Source organism: Cetorhinus maximus, chromosome 5 (genome assembly GCF_964194155.1).
Source record: "Cetorhinus maximus chromosome 5, sCetMax3.hap1.1, whole genome shotgun sequence".
NCBI classification, from domain to species: domain Eukaryota; kingdom Metazoa; phylum Chordata; class Chondrichthyes; order Lamniformes; family Cetorhinidae; genus Cetorhinus; species Cetorhinus maximus.
Window position 1 is genome coordinate 67,847,420 of NC_135883.1, and position 21,506 is coordinate 67,868,925.

The 21,506-nt window shown below is 40.3% G+C and overlaps 2 protein-coding genes across 3 annotated transcripts in view; one reads left to right on the forward strand and one right to left on the reverse strand.

The window, feature by feature from the left end:
• The first annotated feature begins 245 nt into the window (after positions 1-245).
• pnocb (prepronociceptin b) lies at positions 246-4,099 on the forward strand. Its single transcript, XM_078541954.1, has 2 exons — positions 246-388; positions 3,308-4,099. The coding sequence occupies exons 1-2, from the start codon at positions 263-265 to the stop codon at positions 3,881-3,883; spliced, it is 702 nt and encodes a 233-aa protein (XP_078398080.1). The 5' UTR covers positions 246-262; the 3' UTR covers positions 3,884-4,099.
• Positions 4,100-12,895: 8,796 nt separating this feature from the next.
• fbxo16 (F-box protein 16) overlaps positions 12,896-21,506 on the reverse strand; it is a 77,201-nt gene continuing 68,590 nt past the window's right edge. For both annotated transcript variants that reach the window (XM_078541953.1, XM_078541952.1), the window contains exons 8-9: positions 15,272-15,497; positions 12,896-13,682 (exon numbers count right to left, since the gene is read on the reverse strand). In XM_078541953.1, coding sequence (XP_078398079.1) covers positions 13,615-13,682; positions 15,272-15,497 — 294 coding nt within the window. In that variant the 3' untranslated portion in view covers positions 12,896-13,614. The remainder of the gene's footprint in view (positions 13,683-15,271; positions 15,498-21,506) is intronic.

The window sequence follows — 21,506 nt, forward strand, 5'->3', positions numbered from 1 at the left end:
TAGTTATTTGTTCCATATCTGTCAGTTACAAAAATTTCAGTGTTTTATTTGTTCTATATCTGCCAGTTGTAGAGGGTGCAGTGTTTTATTTGTTCTCTGTCAGTCACTGAAAGTTGTATTTTATTTGTTCTATGTCTGTGGTTAAGTTAGTAGGAGTTGAAAGTGCTGATAATAAGTTTGAAGACCAGCTAAATTAAGCTGATGTTTAAGCCGAATGTTTAATGTGCCTATTTCTTTTGCAGCCTATCCTAATTGAATCAATATGAAGACCTCTCTCCGGTCCCTCATACTGATCCTCTATCTGGTTCCTTGTTGCCAAGGAGACTGTGTGGCTGAGTGCCTCACCTGTAACAAACTCTTCTATCAGCATCAACACTTCAACATACTGGTTAGTCTCAGAAACTGTGTCTTCATCTTACTGTCTTACATGCCAGTTTTCATAAGGGGGCTCACTGGGCTTTGTCACTGTTTTCTCTGATAGTATTATCTCATCTGGTATCCATTGTGTAAGGAACTGCAAGATTGGTGAGGATGGGTGTGGAGAAGTTGTTTCCCTTTGTGGTTGAGTCCAAACAAGGGGTTATAAATATAAGATAGTCACTAACAGATCTAATAAAGAATTTAGGAGGCAATTCTTTAGACAGAGATCGGTAAGAATGTGGAACTCACTGTCATGTGTAGTGGCTGAAGCAGAGTGTTTTATTCAGTTAAGGAGAGGCTTGATGGACGCATGAAGGAAGCACAATGTGAATGTTGTCCAGAACTGAATAGAAGGGGAAAGGTGGCAGTCAAATTGCACACAACAAGTTCCCATAAATAGCAAGGATAAATAATCAGTCTGTTTTGATTGGAAGAATCAGTCTGTTTTGATTGGAAGATTGACCCAGGACACCAGAACTTCTTTGGTCTTCTAATAGTGTCATGGGATCTTTCATGTTCATCTAAGAGGGCAGTCAGAGCCTCAGTTTAATATTTCATCAAAAAGAGAGTGCAGTGTTCCCTCAGTATTGCACTGGGAGTGTCAGCTTGGATTTGTGCTCAGGTTTCTGGAACCCACTCAGAATATGTCCCAACCCACCACCTTTTCAACTGTAGACCAATCTTCACCTGCATAAGGGTGGATTCATGGGCTAATGTTGCCCCTTATCTCAAATATAAAACAGTACAACAGGGGCAGCTGGACCAGGACCAACGCAACAACTGAAATTAAGATCTTATTGTTTTCACACTTTTAATTCCTTTGATAGTTTTCCCTTCCCTCTCCTGCATGTACCAATTCCTTGCTGTGGTGTGGTGGGTGTGTGGTATCTCAGGCAGCTGGCCATCATTCATGACAGTGGATGCCAGTAGGCTATTCATCAATAGAAGGCATTGCAGCCGAGCTCCATTCGATTGTGCTTCCGCCAGGGCTCGCTGAGTGATGATCAGGAGCGGGAACCCCAGCACATTCTCCCCTACCATTGCTCAGGAAGAGGTCAGACAACTTAACGTGGATCAGTGTTCACACTGGGGACCTTAGTATTCAGTGGATATATTCGCAGAGCTGTTGGAGACCCCCTCAACCTCCTGAGGAGGCACTCAAACGGCCCGTTTCTGGTTTTATGAAGGTGACCGGCAGAAAAACACCAGCTGAACCATCACACCAGCTTCATACTTAGGATAGTCAGAGCATCAGGACTAAACTCCCCCTCCCTACCCCTCCCTACCCCTCCCCATTACTAAGTAATCTCTTGGAAGAAGCAAAAGGACAGAGGAAACCTCCAGGACCAATAAGGGAAATCAGGCTTTGGAAATTCCTCTCTGACCTTCTCTGGTGATTAAAACCAGTCCAGGAGATCACACAGTGTAAGTGTTTTCTGTAAAACCTTCTATATGGTGTGATCTCTGCCTGAGTCAGGAACTAGACCAACTCCGTCTCGAAGACCTGCAGACAGTCAGCACCGACTGCACCACATAGGTTACAGGTTACTAGTTGCCTGCTGAGGGGCTCGAGGAAGAAAGTTCAAAGACAGGCAGTGCACAGAGCTGCTGCAAAGAAAATATTTACTTTCAGAAAGTGTGTTAACAGGAATGGACTGTACAAAGTACACTAGCACCAACCACTGGCAGGAAGCTGGGAGTGCAGGACTGACAGTGGGATTTCAGGTTCAGAATGAAGAATGTGGCACTCTGCTTTATCACACAACTCATCACATTGATTGGAGGGAGTTGATCAGTTACATCATAGTCGGATCTGGAATTGTTCACGGATAGTCATCAATAATGAGCTATGCTGTCACAAAATATACTAGAACTATGTGTGATCTGTATAAAGCTTTGATAGTCCCCGTCTGGGGCAACTGTTCAGTTGTGAGCACTACACCAGGGGGGCTGTATTATTGTCTTTGGAGAAGGTTTTAGATTCACCAGAATTATATTGCGGCTTAGAGGGTTAAATTATGAGGACAGTTTACAAAAACTTGATTTGTATTCCCTTGAGTTTTGATGGTTGAGGGGTGATCTGATTGTGGTGTTTAAAATGATTCAGTAAGGTAGATATAGAGAAACTGTTTCCTCTGATTGTGCTTCCCTGTTCTGGATTCCTCAATCTTAAAATCAGAGCGAGGCCATTCAGGAGTGAAAACAAGAAGTACTTCTTCATACAATGGGCGGTGGAAAGCCGGAACTCTCTTCCCCAAAAGGCTCTAGGTGCTAGGGATCAATTTGAGCTTTCAAGACTGAGATTGCTAGATTATTGTTGGGTAAGGAGATAAAGAGATAGAGACCAAAGGCAGTTAAAAAGGGTTTGAGGTGCAGATCAGCCATGATCTAACTGAAAGATGGAACAGTGTTAGGGGTTTAATGGACTGCTCCTGTTCCAATGATATTTTAATTTTTGCGGTGATAAAGATACTTCCATCATCCTAGTAGATAAAATGATTCACTCCCAATAATTTAGTTTTTACATTAATGATCTTCCTTATATTGGTATTTACAATAATAAGCACACACTGTTGATATCTTATTATTCACAATAATAAAGATGATCTCAATATCTTGGTGTATTTACAATAGTAAAGACTGAGATTGATCGAGTTTTGTTGGGTAAGGGTATAAAAGAATAAATAACAAAGGCGGGTAATTAGGACTAAAGTACAGATCGGTCAGGACCTAAATGAATAGTGTAATAGGCTAAAGGGGCTGAATGGCCTCCTCCTATTTCTATGTAAGAATGCAGGCACTTGTAGATTTATTAAACAAATGATTTAATAAAAAGGAAGTATCAGGAGTACATTCCATCACTGAATAACCTGTCCTGTTGTTTTAGGTCTGCATTCTACAGTGCGAAGGGCAAGTTATATCCTCCCCTGTCATTTGGGAAGATTGCAGAAAAATTGCCTCTGCATCATCAGTGTTACCTCTTGGTGTGAGCACATCCCAAACCAGAAGCCTGTCTTTTGGCAGTGCTGGAAGCAATGGGGGAGTCAACTCGGGAAACACTCATGGCTTTCTCCAAACCACGAAGATCATGTTGCCCAATGGCAGCACAGAAGGCATTTATAATGACGGAGCCAAAGCCACATTTGAGGTGGACAACAGTCAGCAAGGTACAGAGATGCCATCAGACCACAGCTCCTATGGCTTCCAAGCAGAGCCACTAGCTTCCAACAGATATGGAGGGGTTATGGAGAAGAAACACAATTTCAAAGAAGTTGTAGAGGGCAACAGAAGTTTCCAGAAGAGATATGGAGGCTTCATGGGAGTCAGAAAATCAGTCAGGAACTGGAGCAATTTGAGCAGACAGACCAATCAGAAAAGATATAGCAAATTTCTGAGGCAGTACCTTGGGTTGACAGCACGTTCTACTGAGTATGACAGTTTACCAGACAACTTGGCTGTGTAAATTTGGGATTGTGAGACTGGGTATTGCTAACACCTAGTCTAGTTTAAAGGGGAGTCAGCCTTAACATTGTTCATGCCATTATTGTTCTGTGATATTGAAACACATAACTCATGGATAAATGTACAATCACGAAGGCTATACACAACACTCTCTGATGACCACTTACTTCAAAGAAAAAAGTAATGGTTTGATTTTTGCACAGTTCCACGGTCATTTTTAAAGAAGCTTCGTCATCTCTGAAAAGCAAAAAGTGTGATATTCGACTAGGTAGGCGGACAGGGGTGCACAAAGTGGGGTAATAGCAGACACGAGGATGTTAACTCACCACTTATTGCATCCTTCTAACCTAGAAAGATTGCACCACGAAACATTGACCTGTTGGACATTCAAATTTGCTGCTCCGAAAACATATCTGGTGTTCAATTGGACAGATGCTCAGTGGAGTTTGATAGAATCATAGATTCTATGGATAGAAGGAATCATAGATTCTATGGCTAGAAGGAGGCTAGGCAACCCATCATACCTGTGTCTGCTCTTTGAAGAAGCTATCCAATTCACCCCTGCCAGTTCTCCACAGCACTCTAAATTTTTCCCCTTCAATTATTTATCCAATTCCCTTTTGAAAGTTATTACTGGATCTGTTTCCACCACCTTTTCAGGCAGTGCATTCTAGATCATAATGATTTGCTGTGTAAAATAAATTCTCCTCATATCTACTCTGAATTTTTACCTAAAGTAATTCTTTAAAATCCCAGTCATAGGAACATACCAAAATATCAAACAGGAAAAGACCAACAGGTCCATCCAGCCTATCTCATATAGTTGTGATGCCTTATGTGTCATCAGTAAAACATTCCCTAACCCCTAGAGGCCATCTAATTTCCTGGAAGAGGGAAAGACCAAATAAACACAATGGGGGAAAAAAATCTGGAAAATTCCTCTCTGATCCCTCTAGGGGATTGAAACTAGTAGGAGTCAACACTGACTGTGATTCATTACTCAGCACCTACCTCTTGTATAATTAAGATTACAGAGGTAGGGAGAGGCAAGACCATGGAGAGATTTGAAAAAAATTGGTTTAGCTAAATATTAGGCCAGTGAGATATTGCTGAAGTTCTCACAATGTGCAGTGGTAAGATACCCTCATTCACGCTTTGGCCTTCCCTGTTGAGCACCAGAGTACAAGAATGACAGCAATATATTGTAGGTGTAACCAAACTGAGCAAAACTGTGCAAGACCTTTTGACCCTGCAGTGTCTACTCAAGCTTTCAAGCAATTCTACTTTTCATTCCCAGTTGCTGTGAGCTTGGATCAGGAGATTTTTAAAAGAATAACACCACTACTACTAAACTCTAAAACAGTCATTCAACACTCACACAACACTCCTTGGTCATGAACATTAGTGACAGAAATGTCAATACTACCTAGAGCCCCAAATTACCATATGGCCTGGTTTACCTGCTCTGTGAGTATATGTGTCCACATAGGAGTGGAATTTCTCCTCTGTCCTCCTGACTTTCCACCATACCTCTGGTGATCAAAATGAGCTTAAAACCTCAAAAAATGTTCTGAATTATGATTATGTTAATGGCCATTTATACCATTTCATCAGCTGCCCTGAAGTTACAGCAGCATATCGAGTGAACCCTTGCTTCCCTGCACGCCCAATACAACAACACCAGAAAACATTTTATCATAAAAGAGACTATTTACCTATTGCTCTTTGCTGTTTTTCCTCTCAGTCAATTAAGAGCTCCAGTTCTTTGGGGGTTAACCATACAATTGCAAGAATGGCAGGAGTGATTATGACCCATTACCTACCTCAAATTCACGAGAATGACAGTCTTCGGAACTAACTGTTCTTTGCCTGTAAAAAGGTATTTTTGTGGTTATTTTACCAAACAAATATGTTGCAATACTAGTGAATTCATTATGTTGAGAAACGCATGCACCCAGCGGGTTTGTCGGTTCCATTTTCTGGATCTCACTATTTTGGAATGTCCCACTGCTCCTCCCTTTCCTTAGTTAACCTTCGAAGAAACTTAAGAGAAATAGCATTGGTGTTTTACATTACTGGCTGCACTCTGCCCCCTTTACAGCGGTAAATGAGTCACTGGGATCATAAGAACATAAAGAAATATGGAAAAAGTAAAGCCCATTCCTTCAACAGGCCAAATATAATTCTCCATGTCATATGTTGTACTCAACAACAACAGCAGTGAAAGAAAAATGTCCCAAAGAGCTGCACAGAGGCACAGTTTTCTTAAAACAAACCTACTGAACGACCTGACACATTTCTTCCCAATTCACAATGGTAATCAAACAGTACTCCAGAACATTAACTCAGCCTAGCAGCTAATTAGTTATATCCCACAGGTGATCCCTCTGTTGGAACAGAGATAACAGTGGCAACAATCTGACCCTAGAAAAGATTGAGAAGATCAGATGATGGTTACAAACATGTAGGAGATGACTTGAACCTCTTTGTTTAGCTTACAGCTCTGTAATTGCTTCTACGTGTTTAGTATTCTAAATTTGAGTCATCTACCCTCTCACTTGAAACCTGCAGTAACTCTGGTAAAACCACTACTTTCTGCATTTTAATGTCATTAAATTCACTGCCTTGTTAAATGTACCTAAACAAAAGTAGTTCATTTTCTTGCTCTTGAAATATATTGGGTTAGCCCCCATGAATAGGCACATTACATTGTAATGTGTGTGATCCTCAATAGTTAAGGCTGACTTCCCTTTCAATAGATATTACTCATGTTTAGTTTAGCTTTTGCATGCACTGTAACCAGTGATATCATTTCTGAAACTGTTTTTTGTTTACAGCTTAACAGCCACAGTAGCCTGTATTTTTGAATTTGATTAAAATAGACTGGTTCTTGGTTCAGCAAGCTTGCTTGCCTGCAGTTCCGTAGCACTGAGCATGACCAATAAAGAGAACCTGGTTTCATTGTCACAACAGCAAAATGTTTGTAACGTTGTTTGTACATTTGACCACAATTTGGAGCATTATAAACTGTACATAGGAAACTATGAATAAATTAGTTTATTATTTATTTAGTCTCACTGTTGTAGGCAGATAATGGTTTATCTAGATTTGCTCCTGTCCATTCATTGTTTCTGTACATTCAGCCTTGTTGGCCAGTGTTAATTCGGAAAGAAGCATGTTTCAGACATCCTCTCTCTGTCAGAACCCCTTGCTCTTGCAAGTCTGTCTCTCCCTGTCTCCCTATCAGTCTTTCAGCAAAAATATCAAACTGCCTCATGGACCTCCCATGGAAAAATGCTCATCTCACTGGTGGTTTTCAACAGCAAATGTACCAAAGTAATTTATTGTACAATTAAGATAAGGCACTTCACAAGAGCATAATTAGACACAAACTGACACCAAGGAATAGGAGCAATAACTAAAAACTTGGTTAAGTGGGTAAGTTTTAAGGAGGGTCTCAAAGGAGGAGAGAGGCAGAAAGATTTAGAATTCTACAGCTTAGGGCCTAGATGGCTAAAGGCATGGCCACCAATGATGGAGTAAAGGGAATGGGGAATGCACATGAGGGCAGAATTGGAGGGACTAATTTCTCAGGGAGTTGTAGGGCTAATTAAAATTGCAGAGATAGGGAAGGGTAAGACCATGGAGAAATTTGAACAGGAGGATGAGAATTATTGAATCAAAGTATTGATGGAGCCAAGGTAGGTTAGCGAGCCTAGGGGTGATGGGTGAATTAGACTTGTTGTGAGTTAGGATATGGACAGCACAGGTTTGAATGAGTTAAAGTTTGTGGAAGATGTGAGGCCGGTCAGGAGAATTTTGGGATAGTATTTCATCCAAAAACAAACCTGAGGCCTCCCCACTATCTTAGTCTTAGGTAATAAAGATACACCTGATATCTTAGTATTTACTGTTTAAATACTCGCAATATCTTAGCATTTACTGTAAAGATCCTCTCAATATCTCTGTGTTTTACAGATACTCATGATCTTAGTATTTACAGTAACTCACTAATATTTTAGTATTCAGAGTATTAAAAATACTCCTAATATCTTGGTATTTGCAGTAATGGACATTCCCAATATTTTAGTATTTATACAGTTCTAATTAGGGTCATTGGGGTTTGAATTGAAATCTTTAGACATACACACATCCCACCACTTAAAGGGCTAACAAATCTGGAAGGCCTTAAAAGAAGTCAGGATATTAATGGGAAAAGCATTTTTGAGTGTTTTTCTTTTAAATATAATGTAGATGCACTCCTGCATAATTACACATTTTCTTCTTTGATTATTTTTTCAATGTATGTACTCAAGTGCCTACAGAACCAAACAAAATGAAATGGTGATGTACACCAAATTAAATGATACAAATTAAACCACTGTGATCTTTCATGACAAAACATTTACATTAAACTAAAATGTACAACTTTTGCTTCTGAAAATTATATCAACAGGTTTTATCATAAAATAAGTTTCAAAAGTTTTGACAAAAATGAAGGTTGTTCAACATTTAAAAATCATGAATACAGGGTACAAAGATATTAGAAATATTAGCCTAGTTCAAATTGTTTCACATTTCAGAGGACCAAAGGACAGAAGGAGGCCATTTGGCCTATTGAGCCTGTGCCAGTTCACAGGTAGAGCGATCCAATTAGTCCCACTCCACCCATTGTTTCCCCTTTGCCCTATAATTTACTTCCCTTCAAGTACTTACCCAATTCTCTTTTGAAAGTTAATATTGAATCTGCTTCTACCACCCTTTCAGGCAGTTCATTCCAGAACTGTAACTTGCTGCGTTCATTATGTTATTCAAAACAAATGCCTTTCCATTGCACAAGACACATGTATTCCTCAACCTGTACCTGCCAAAATCTTTAACAATACAGGGTACAATACAAAGTGACACATTGGACAATGGAAGCCCATGGTTTGGAACGTTCTTAGTTTCTTAAGATTTATCAAGTGTTTCTATTGTTAGTGAAAAATGTACAATCTTGACTGCTGATAAAGATAATAGTCACCTTTACGCATGAAGTTCAGGTCTTGCTAAGCTCTTGTAGTGCCACTCATAAAAATATCAGCCTTAGTTCAATGGTAACATTCTCATCTCTGAATTGGAAGGTTGTGGGTTCAAGCCCCACTCCAGAGACTTGCAAACAAAATCTCGGCCAACACTGAGGGAATGTCGCAATGTCAGAGGTTCTGCCTCCTATATGAGACTTTAAACCAAGGCCCAGCCTTCCTTCTTAGGTGGATGTAAAAAGATCACATGACATTATTTGAAGAGCAGGGGAATTTATCCCTGGTGAACATTTATTCCACAAACATCATCACTTTTTAAAAAAAGGTAATTATCACATTGCTGTTTGTGGGACCTTGCTGTACACAAACTGGCTGATGCATCGTCCACATTATAACATTTCACTGGCTGTAAAGTGTCTTGTGGGGGAGGTCCTGTGGCACAGTGGGTAATGGCCCTGCATCTGAGCTAGAAGTTCCAGGTTTGAGCCCCACTCCAGGGCTTGATGACCACAGAAGGTGCATTTATAACATGGTCAAACAGTTTGATAATCAACCTGTAAATCCTTCCAAAATGCCTACGGCAGGCAGTAAGAGCAGGAGGGTCTCCTGGTCAGCCATGCTTGTTATAGAGTGGCACCTCTGAAGCTATAGCCTCTGGTGACATGCTAGCAACCTATTTCAGGAAAAACTAGCTACAGAAACAGACATAAGCATATGCTTGATCTGCTTTATGCATCTTGTCATGAACCTCTGGGGATAGTGCGCTGTAACATCAAGCCCCCGTTCCCCCGATCTGCGACAAATGTGAAAAATTTGACCAAACCACCAGATTGCCCGAATTCTCCCTAACTGTTTAATTTAGGTTAATAGAATACAAGCACCAGGTTTGTAAACTTAATAAGTAAATAACTGTTTATTGAACAAATTGTCTTACTAGTGGCAAAAGAAAGAAATATGAACTGCTAACTACTAACATTATAACTTAAACTCTACCCCCTTCTTAAATCCCTACACACACACACACACACGACACATAAACATGGATTTTAAGGCTGGTATAAAACAGTTCAATAGCACAAATCCGGAGTACAAGATTCGATGGGTTGATTTTGATCAATGTCTTCCAAATTCCTTTCAGTTCTTGTTGATGACACAAGGTGGTCTTCCAGCACTTTCAGTACTTAGTTCACTGGTTCAGCACTTGCCTTTCATTGTCTCTAACAGTGAATTTCCTCTTTGCCTCTTGACAGGGTTTTCAGAGAGAAGGTTATAGAGATATGAGGAGAGAAGCCAGCCAGCTATTATTGTGGAACTAATGGAATCGTCCACACACAGGAGAAAAAGGTTTTAGGTCTTGTTCCTTTCAGGCTAGGAGCTATTCAGCTGCACTGCCCTCACACAAAAACCTGGTCACCTGGTCAGGAGCCAATTAAAACGCCGTTGCCAGGCAGATCCCTTGGTCCAGGACTCCTTTCTAGCATCATCTTGTCTTTCATGGCACACTCTGTTCCATGCGGCATCGTGTATATCTCTCATCCTGTTCCAGTGGACATGTCCCTCAAACTGCAGCCATTGTAATTTCAATCCACAATCCAACAGAAAATAAAAAGATATGTTCTTTACAATCGGCCAACAGAAATAAAAAGATATGTTCCTTACAGTCTCTAGATGCAAGAGAATGAAGAAGAAAGTGCTTTTGGACAGTCTGTGGTTGTGCAAGGTGTTTTATAAATTCTTTCTTTCCCAGTCATTGCACATGAACCAGAAACAATTCTGAGATCGTTATTGTTTCAGCATAATCTGGCACTGGGTGAACCGCTCCTGCTTTTTAATATTATTTATTTGGGACTTGCTGTTTAGTGAAAGGTTTCATCTAGATTCCCTGTAAGCAATGACTGCCCACCTGTGCTTTCCTCATTTGCTCAACCTTCATGCATAGTGCAAATTCCTGTTTCTTTTATGGTGGGGTACAATTGGAGCAAAGGCTCTCCCTTTTTCCTTTTATTTTATAATCATGCAAAATCTCACAGCTCATAATTTAATCTTTCAGTGGCCAGTGGCTCTTAACGGAAGAACTTTGCTCAGCAATTCAAAATGCTGGAACTGCATCCAAACTGTCTGTAGCTAAAGATTTCAGGTATGGCAATGATCAGTCAGTATTCTCCAAGCGATTGACTGGAGAATAACATTGCCAACAGCGTATGCTTCTCTGGATGGCAGCCTGGGATGCAGCTAAATATAGAACAAATCTCAACAAACTATGGTTAGAGTTGGAATATAACAAACTGGAATAATAATCTTAAGATTTTGAATTAAAATCCAATCAGGGGTTTGTATGCATTTGAATTCAATTTAAAAAAATAAAAAGTGATCATGAGGCTGTCAAATTGCCAACTGGTTCACTCATGTCCTTTAGGGAAGGAAATCTGGCAGCCATCCTTATCAGATCTGGTCTTTTTGTGACCCCATTCCCACAATGACATGGTTGGCTCTTAATTGCCTACTGGCCTAACAAAGACCTCAGTTGTGATAACTAGAGATGGGCAATAAATGCCAGCCTTGCCAGTGATGCTTGTTACAAAACTATAAGAATTTTCGTATTAATGTGGGTTATTGTAAAGTAGGTTTATAGGGGTGAGTATAGATTATTCTGTCCATGTGATTTAATTGAGTTGGAGTCAGCTAGACTGCAGGCTTGAAATTGTCAAAAGGAGTTAGGCGTAGAAGGGTACTTGAAATGCTAATGAGTAAACATGGATGAGGTCTTAGAATGTAAGGTGTGAAGGAAATTTGCATTTTTAGAAAAGTGAAGGAGGTTTTTGGATTTCAAAGGGATGGTAGGATGTTTACAACTGGTAAGATAAACAAGGCCAAGCAGTGTGTTTGTTTTTCCCAAAAGGAAAGAGGTCATATTGGCAACATGGAAGATTTTTATATTATGGGAAAAGTAAATTTGCAAAGACATATGGAACAATGGAATTTACAGATTAAAGAGAGAGAAACATATATAAAGGGGAATGAAAGATCATGTTGGGGGGCCATGTAAGATCTAACAAGAGTGTGTGAAACAGCTTTCAAGAAGCCTCCAGCCATTTTTGAATTAGTCTGCTGTGTCCAGTAACTAAAGTTGGAGAAAAGCTTTTGGAATTTCACTGTCGGGTGGGTGCTGTGATAACTTGCTGGCTTTTAAAAAAAAAATCTAAACTCTATTTTGGACTGTTGCCTTAAAGGGTGTGTGTGGTTGGGAGTTAGGTTAATTAAGAATTTTTGGATTTTTTATACTATTAAGTAACTATAATCTTATGTATGTGCTTAAAATCTTTTCTTTTGTTAATACATATTTTACTTTAATTTTTTTAATTTCTGAAGGTCTTAATGGACTTATTACTTCTGAATTCAATGCACACATCTTCTCGTAATAAACACAAATTGCAAAACTGTTGTGATAGCGTGGCCAAGTTTCCCTCGTGGCACAAATTACCTACCATGTCATAACAGCTCATATCCTAAGAATGAATTTTTAAAAAGTGATTTTGCTGGGGCTGGAGGTGGGAAAAGTGGGGTTTGGGGTGGGGGGTTTCACCACAATTTTTTCTCCATCCCACAAGGAACTATTTCATGCTGGATATGATTTCATGGGCACCAGCTCCCCTCTAGTGCCTGAGTGAGCAGCAGCAACAAGCTATGCGACCATATAGGGCATTATTACTGGGGCCAATTCATTAGCCATGTGCCCTCATTTTCCAGTTGGGCAGTGGGAGGGGGATGGGTGGGGAGGTGGTGATTTATGAAAATGATCAGAATTGAAAACCCTCGTTGAACACTTCCACTCCCAATTCAGAGATTATTGAGTCCAATTGTAGCGCTAGGGTAAGACCAGCCTGCTTAGAACTGACGAGAGATTGAACCAAAACTTCCCTACTTTTCTAGTTCTTCCAAGGGACAAGAGGTTTACTATTTATTGTTCTAATCAATGAATCATTCAACAATCATGACTTAAACTATTTATTTGTGATCGTACATTAGGAAGTCTGGTCAACTAACTTTACAGCAATCATACTCCACTCTAGTCTGTTAATCATAATGTTACCACACTGCAAATCAGAAGATGGAGCTAACACAGTTTTTTTTTAATCCAGTACAACTTATTCCTTTTGGATGTTGTGCAAATGCAAGATCTCTGTGGCTGGGAGGATGTAATTGTGAACCTAAGATAAGGGATTCCAGACTTTAGCTTACTCTGCACAGAAGCCACTACTAGCAGTTGCATTCAGTTTCCGATTTCCATCCCTATCTGGGCGAGGGGAGGGGGTGGTGGTGGGGTAGGGGGGGTGGGAGCTTCTCTTTTTCTTTGTACTCTGTCCTCAGATGAGGTGCAAAGCTCAATTTTGGATGGGGCAAGAGAAACAAACAATATTTTATTCAATGTTTTGGGCTTTTAGCAGCGATGTTAATATGTTTTTAGCGATTTGAGACACATTTTTGTTTCTTACTTTCACCAAAATGAAACCAAAAGGAACTATATTTATTTCACCCAATCACTCAAAGTGTCACACTTCATTTTATGATTAAAGGTGGTGTTTACACATCAATCCAGCCGTTCCTTCAGTGTAGTCCCACTCCAGTTCAGCCACTCCTTGCTGTTCTGCACTAACTGGCTCAGCCCGTTGGTGGGTTTACTGTCTCTGCTCCAGATAGCTTTGCCCTCTCATTCTTCATCAGACCCTCTCTCCGATATGGGAACTTGCCATGGTTGACTCTCAAAGAGCGGGCATGCTGGAGGGGAGGCGGGAGCAGAGAACACAACAAGTTATTATTTTTTTTGCAGGGTGCATTATTCTCCTCCTTTTCTACCCATAAAGTGAGCAATTGCGGAACCCATCACTCTCCGGAGAGAGTAACATTACTGTCTGACAAGCACTGATCTCCTCAGCAGTGGAGGCACATTTTCCCACTAAAGTTATCCCTCTTGCTTCATGGCCTCGAACTCAGGCAGAACTTAAATGCAAATGGCTTACATGTACCTACACAGTTTTATAGTGAACACATGCAGCGATTGAGGGCTCAATTGCAGTAGATTATGAATCAGTTCAGCACTTCCATTTAGCCCCAAGGCAATGCATGATACACACATTTGTATAAATACTCTCTGCCTCTTGTGCCTTATCTAAACCATGTTTTCCCACCTACTTCCTTTATTTTTAAATGTATTTCCATCCATTTTTTATCTCTAACTTTTAGCCTTTTTTGATTCCTTCACCCCACCCCACCCCCACTAGGGCCATCTGTACCTTGCTTGTCCTGCTTTCTACCCTTAATTAGCACATTCCTTAGATAATATCACCACCTTCAACACCTCTTTGTCCTTTTGTCTGTGACATCTTTTGGTTATCTCCACCTATCACTGGCCCTTTATCCAGCTCTACTTGTCCCACCCCCCCTTAAACCAGCTTATATTTCACCTCTCTTCTATTTTTACTTAGTTCTGTTGAAGGGTCATTCAGACTTGAAACGGTAACTGTGCTCCTCTCTGCAGATGCTGCCAGACTTGCTGAGTTTTGCCAGGTATTTTTGTTTCTGTTCATGGTTTGCATTAAACCTGTGCATGCCCATGCCACACTATTCATAATCTAATCCTCTCTGCAACATCCATTTCAACAGATTCTGCTGATTATAAATGCTTTAAAAACAACCACAAACTATTATTTCAGCAATTTGCACACTGTCAACTACCATATAACAACCTGATACTATACTAAGCCTCCACATACAGTGCACTGACGGATATAGGATAGCAAATCCTTTCACTATAAAACCAGCTAGTTTTTTTGCCGTAAGAACACACAGTAGATGGAATGTGCTTCTCTGCAAAGAAAGAGGAAACATCTGAAAAGTGAGAAGGTTATTAGTTCAAGCCCCACTTGAGAGACTTGAGCACAAAATTTAGGCCGACACTCCCTGTGCAGTACTGAGGGGGTTCTGTACTGCTGGGGGTGCTGTCCTTTGACACCTCATTAACTGAAGAAGAGCAAGGGTGTACTTCCTGGAGTCCTGGCCAATAGTTATCCCTCAACAAACATTTTTAAAAACAGATTATCTGGCCATTTTTCTCATTGTTGTTTGTGGGATCTTACTGTGCACAATTTGGCTGCTGCATTTTCTATGGTAATAACTGTGACTTTGAAAGTACTTCATTGGATGTGAAGCACTATGGGATATTATGAGGATGTGGAAGGTGCCATATATATGCACAAGCTTTCTTTTGTTTCTATTTCTGCTGCCACTAAACTAGTTATGGCTTGCATAATCAGTGATGCTGATGCAAAACTGAAAAGGTAATGCAGATGAGTAGCACTGTTACTTACAAGGAGTGCTCCTCTGGGTCCGCAGGGAGGCTTTCTGCCCTCTCTCATTCACTGCTGGTATGGCAGGTCGAACCGGCGCTGGGCGAATTCCAGCATTCCAGTCAGAACTCCGAGTTAGTGCCTTGGCTTCCTCCTTGGAAACAAAATTGCCCACTGGACCTTGATATGCCCAGACTGAGCGGACTTGGTGTTTCTGACTTAGGTTGAAGTCAAGAGACATGCACATCTGAGCACAAATCAAAGCCAAGAAACAATCAGAAGTGTTTGAAAATAGATACAGAGGATGGTTACAACAAACAAAACTCAAAAAAGGCAGGCTGCATAGACATAATGCATCTTCAGCTCTTGATATGGTTGATAGAAAGGAGATAAAATGCCAAATTGATCTGATCTGAGGCACCAGTGTGAGCATTGCACCCCTGGGTTAGGATTGGCAGAAAACATTTGCCCCTAAGTTAGATATAAAAGATTCCACAACATTTTTCAAGAAGGGCAGGAGGTTCTCCTCAGTGTCCTGGCCAATAATTAACCCTCAAACAACATCACTAAAACAGAGAATCTGGTCATTATCTCATGGGTGTTTGTGGACCTTGCTGTGTGCATATCGGCTGCTGTGTTTCCCTGCATTGCAATACTCTTCATTCTTATACTTCATAAGTACTGCATCAGCTGTAAAGTGCTTTGGGATGCCCTGAAGTCATGAAAGGCGCTATACAATTGGGGGTTCTGTCTCACACACTCTCACCATATCACTCACCCACCTTCTCACCTTTAAATTATTTTTCTCCCTAGAAATGGATCTAACTCAGGCATCGAGGCAGTAGTGGCCATTATATAATGTGCTTTAAGACGATTACAGAGAAGGACATAAGTATGATGAGAACCAAGTTAATAGATTGAAGAAAAACTGATTTTGAGGGGCTGAGATTAGAACCTGAGAAAGTAAAACGGGCAAATATATTGGCAAACAATGATGTAGAACAACAATGGGAAAAATTTAAAACTGTGTTCAACAGACTGCAGGAAAATATATATGCCAAGAGGAAAGAACAAACTAAACACTATTGGAACTCCATGGATGAATAAGGACATCAGGGAACAACTGAGGGTTAGGAAACAGGGATACATTAAGTACACAGATAGCAGAGAGCACAGAATAAGAGAGAATACAAAGAGATTAGAAGAGAAGTCAAAAAACAATTTGGAAGGCAAAGAGGAACAATGAAATTAAATGATCAAGGAACATAAAACAAAAGAGTAGAATATTTCCCAGGCATATCAATAAAAAAAGGAAGGCTGTGATAGGAATAGGATCATTAAGACATAGACAGGATAATAGCACAGGTAACGATAGGGTGATGGCAAGAATATTAAATAATTATTTAGCTTCAGTATTTACCAGGGAGATAGAATAGGTAAACATGATGAGATGAGTAATGAGATAAGTGCATTTAAAATTAAAATGGGGATGTATTGAATAAACAAAACAAACTTAAAGAGGGTAAAAACCCTGGTCTGGATGAATTGAATCCACATATTTTAAAATAATCTAGGAAAGAGATAGCAGAGGCATTACTATTCATATTTAATAATTTGTTAGAAAAATAGATACAGTGCCAGAGGGTTGGCAGATAGTTAATTACTATATGTAAAAAGGGGGACAGAACATGTCCAGGAATTATAAACCAATCAGCTTAACATCAGTGGTATGAAAAATAATGGAATTCTTACTAAAGCAAAGAGGAATATCTAGAAACGAGCAATATAATAATTGCTAGGAATCAGAGTTACCTTTAAGCAAGTTATATTTGTTTTGGTGGGTGTTAAGAATAAGCTATAGCTTTAAGTTTAAGTTTAACTTTAGGTTTAAGTTTAATATATTTTTAAAATTTGTGTGTTAGAAAGGTGAAGCCTGGATTTTTGGTTTCATTTTAGCGTGGAGTCAGCAAGTCTAAGCTCTGCTTGCGTACCTGCATTTTTAATGAGGTCTTTTGACCCTTGAAGTGGAAAGCTGTGTTATCAAGGGGAGGTAGTGGTTTAGGGAAGCTAAAACAAGTAGGAAAAACTGGGCTGTTGCATAGCAACAGCAGACCTACAGAGAAACAGCAAAGGAGTTTGAGTTAAGTTGGTCTGTGTATACCAAAGGGTGAGGAAACTGGACAGGAGAGGGAACTACAGAGAACGTATATCCCAAAAGAACTACAGAGAACGGATATCCCAAAAGAACAGAAGTCCCAGAAATCAGGGAATGGGGACAAAAGATAGTCCCAGGAAGACAGTTAAGTCAAGGAATAATAACAGGAATAGGGAACAGGTCCTGTTCAGTGGAAGTGAAAGTAATGAGCAGAGGGAAAGGCTCTGAATTAAAGAGAGAAAGCTGCAGGAAGCAGACTCAAGGCAAAGTGGGCGTGTGAGAAGCCAGAAGATTCGAGGGGACAGCAGCCAAAGGTTGGTGACCCCTTAATACAAGCCTGTGAAGCAGTGGTGTCCTGTTGGCACGGCTGAGTATATGAGAGAGAGTGTGTGGAAGGTGAAGCTTGAAAGCACATGGTTATCCTGGGGAAAGGAACATCAGGAGGAGAGGTTGAAACCTGGAGGTGGATCCTTGTGGAAGATGACCAAGTGAAAACTTTGTTTGGAAGAAGATTCCAAAGCGAGTTCTTCAAGCGTTGAGATTGGAAACCCTCGGGAGGAAGAAGGAGTTCCGTGAAGCTGGTTGGCTCATGGCGTGACAAGCATCTGGGTAGCTGATGAGAAATCCATAGCATCTGCTTTGGGTGGCATCTGTCACTTGATCTTGGAGTGTGGTGTGTCCGACCACAGGTCGCCTATTGGTTTACATAGGCTGTATACTTACTGTGAACGTTAGAGTATAAGATAGATTTTGTAACTTGTGTTATCTTTATGAATCTGTATATATCTTTAAAGGTATGGTTGTGGGTGAAGGAGTACTGTAATATAGTTCATCTTTTTCTTGTTTAATAAATGTTTTATTGTTTTGTTAGAAGTACATCAGCAGACTCTGGACTCTCTTCAGTAGCCGCCCTTCATGATTCTAAACAAAAAATAAAAGTTAGGGTCTATCAAGCCAGGTTCCACCCAGGGATCTGATTTGTCCAGTAGTAAGATCAGCTGAGATCATAACATAGTGAATAGTAAGCATGGATTTCAAAAGGGTAAATCTCGCTTCACCAAAATTACTGAAGTTTTTGAGGACGTAAAAAAGTGAGTAGACAATGGCATTGCGGTAGATGTAATTTATCTGGATTTTGAAAAGGCTTTAGATAAGGTGCCCCATTATAGACTAATGAATAGGGGACAAGTGGCAGAATGGATTGCCAGTTGGCTTCAAAGCAGAAAGCAAAGAGTGGGAGTTATTCAGAGAAACAGAAGGTGGGAAATGGAGTTCCACAAGGGTCAGTGCTGGGATCACTGCTGTTCAGAATTTACATTAACGATTAGGACTTTGGAATCAAAAACACAATTTTTTAATTCACGGATGACACCAAATTGGGGGCAAAGTCAATACTGATGAGGACGGCAGTAAATTACAGGAGGACATTAATAAACTTGCAGAATGGACAAATGAAGTTCAACACAGATAAATGTGAGGTAGGAAGAATAGGGAGACGACTCATTGCTTGGAAGGTGCAAGTCTGGAGGAAAGGAACAAAGGATCCCAGAGCACAAATACATCAATCACTAAAAGTAGCACCACAAGTTAGCAAGGCCATAAAAAAAAGCAAACCAAGCACAAGGTTTTATTTCCAGGGGGACAAAATTGAAAAATAGGGAAGTTATGCTAAACCTGTATCAAACCTTGGTTAGATCACACTTGGCGTACTGGACACAGTTCTGGTTGTCATATTGTCAATGCCCTTGTTATAAGGCTATTGAGTCACTAGGGAGGGAGCAGACAAGATTTGCAAGGATGATATCAGAAATGTGTGGTTATACATATCAGGAAAGGATTGACAGGCCCTTCTCTCTTTTAAAAAAGAAGGCTGAGATGTGACCTAATAGAGGCCTTTAAAATTATGAAAGATTTTGATAGAGGGGATACAATGAGAATGTTTCCTCTTGTGGGGAAGAGTGTAACTAGAAGCCAGCAGTATGACATAGTCACCAAGAAATCCTATAGGGAATTCAAAAGAAACTTCTTCACCCAAAGAGTGGTAAAAATGTGGAACTCAAGAACACAGGGAGTAGTTGAAGCAAATAGTATAGATGTATTGCTGAAAAAAGAGACATGTCAAAACTTTTTGACTTGCACTCATCAGGTCACTTTGCAAGAACACCAATATAAAGAGAAATATACTGTATGAAAAGAGAGTGATGATTTGTTGTCAAGTGGAAACTGATTGGTAGAGGCGTTGCCAAGGAGAATGCACCACTGATGGTGACTGACAGTTAACTACCAAGTGTTTGAAATTTAAACCAGGCAGCTTGACCCTGACTGGACAATCTTAAATTGATTGTCAGCATAATGCTTAGCACACTGAGGATTAATTAGCAAATGTTGTCCAATCGCAGAATCACATCTAATGTTGGAAACTGTGTTTTGAGTTTTGCAAGCATGGGCTGGTTGGGTACAGTCTGTACCTTGCCCGTGAGGGATGTGCTGTTTGATACGATCTGCCACTCTTTGGGATGTATGGCCTACATACCTAGCATCACACTGGCACTGAAATGCATATACATTACTCATTTGTGTGATAGACAGAATGCCTCTTTGGCTTGATGGCAGCATCCTGTTATTGGCGTATACCACTCGTGTTGCTACTGCATAGTAGCAGTATGAAACAGCTAGTTTCACCTGTTGCTCAAAATTTTGAGACACCTTGCCCTTCCAGGGTAATCTGAGATAGGCTGGGCACTTTTCAAGGACGAAAGTGACGGCCTTAGGCCCGTTCATGAGTTTGCACGATATACAGTGCAAAATGATCTGATCATCCCGCAGGATGCCTTTGGTGCACCCTAATTCAGCATCAAGCTTGCATGGTGAGCAAATGGTTCAGGCCCTATTTACAAGGTTGGTGATAAGACTAATCTACAGCATATGGTAGTGAACCCCCTGGCAGATTTCTCAACTAGTATATCAAGGAAGGGGAGTTCACAACAGGCAAAGTACAGACCGTACCCAACCAGCCCGTGCTTGCAAAACTTAAAACAGTGTCCAATGTGCTCAGTGTGCTAATACTTACGCTGAGAACCAATTTAAGATTGTCAGTTGGACTCGCAGTGTTGCGCATTTGCATGTACTGGAAGCTACATATGTTAATACACAGGGCCTTGTTCTTTGCAGACAGGAAGAACATGTATACACATTGCGCATGTTTCAGCTAAACAAAATAAGTGACAGCCATTCGTTGATTCATTCCTCAGGGCAATGCTTTGACCAATCAGGGTCAAGCTGCCTGGTTTAAATTTCAAACACTTGGTAGTTAACCGTCAGTCATCATCACTGGTGTATTCCACATGGCAACGCCTCTACCAATCAGCAATCTCTTCTCATACAATATAAATTATTGTTTTTCCCTTATATTGGTATTCTTGTGAAGTGTCTGATGAGTGCAAGACAAAAAACTTCAACATGCTTCTTTTTTTTAGCAAGACTCAAGTTCTGTACTACCAAATGACAGGTGTATTTAAAAGAAAACTAGACAAGCTTATGAGGGAGAAGGGAAGAGAAGAAGATGGTTACAATGGTAGATTTAGATGAGTAAAGATGGGAGGAGGCTCAAGTGGAGAATAAACACCAGCAAGGACTGGTTGTCCCGAATGGCCTGTTTCTGTGCCATATATCCTATGTAATTTTATGTAATTGCTACTTGAAATCATCTGTTCCACTAAAGCCTTTTGTAAAAGATGAAAGGCTTATAGGATATGAAAAAACAACAGAGTACTGGTTTTTCTGGCAATTTCTTCTCCAGATCTATTATCTTTGTCAAAAAATGTTCTGCTCAGCTTCATTACCTTCTTATGTAATCTATTTTAATTTTAACTTGTGCATCCTTGTATTTCAGCCCTTCACTGTAGTGAACTACTTGTCTTTAACAAAATAAAATCAAACTGTTATCCTTACTATTACAGGGGTGTAATAAAGGGGAACTGACACTAGGTGGCTTAGAAGCTCCAATTCTGGCAAGCTTAAGAGCTGACAGAGCAAATGGTGTTAATCTTCACGAGTATTAAGCATCTCCACAACATCCTAGCATGGGAATTGGCTTACAGG

Coding starts and splice junctions, on each gene's coding strand:
- pnocb (XM_078541954.1), top strand. CDS start 263: ATGAAGACCTCTCTCCGGTCCCTCATACTGATCCTCTATCTGGTTCCT. Junction 389..3,307: donor ATCAACACTTCAACATACTG/GTTAGTCTCAGA, acceptor CTGTTGTTTTAG/GTCTGCATTCTACAGTGCGA.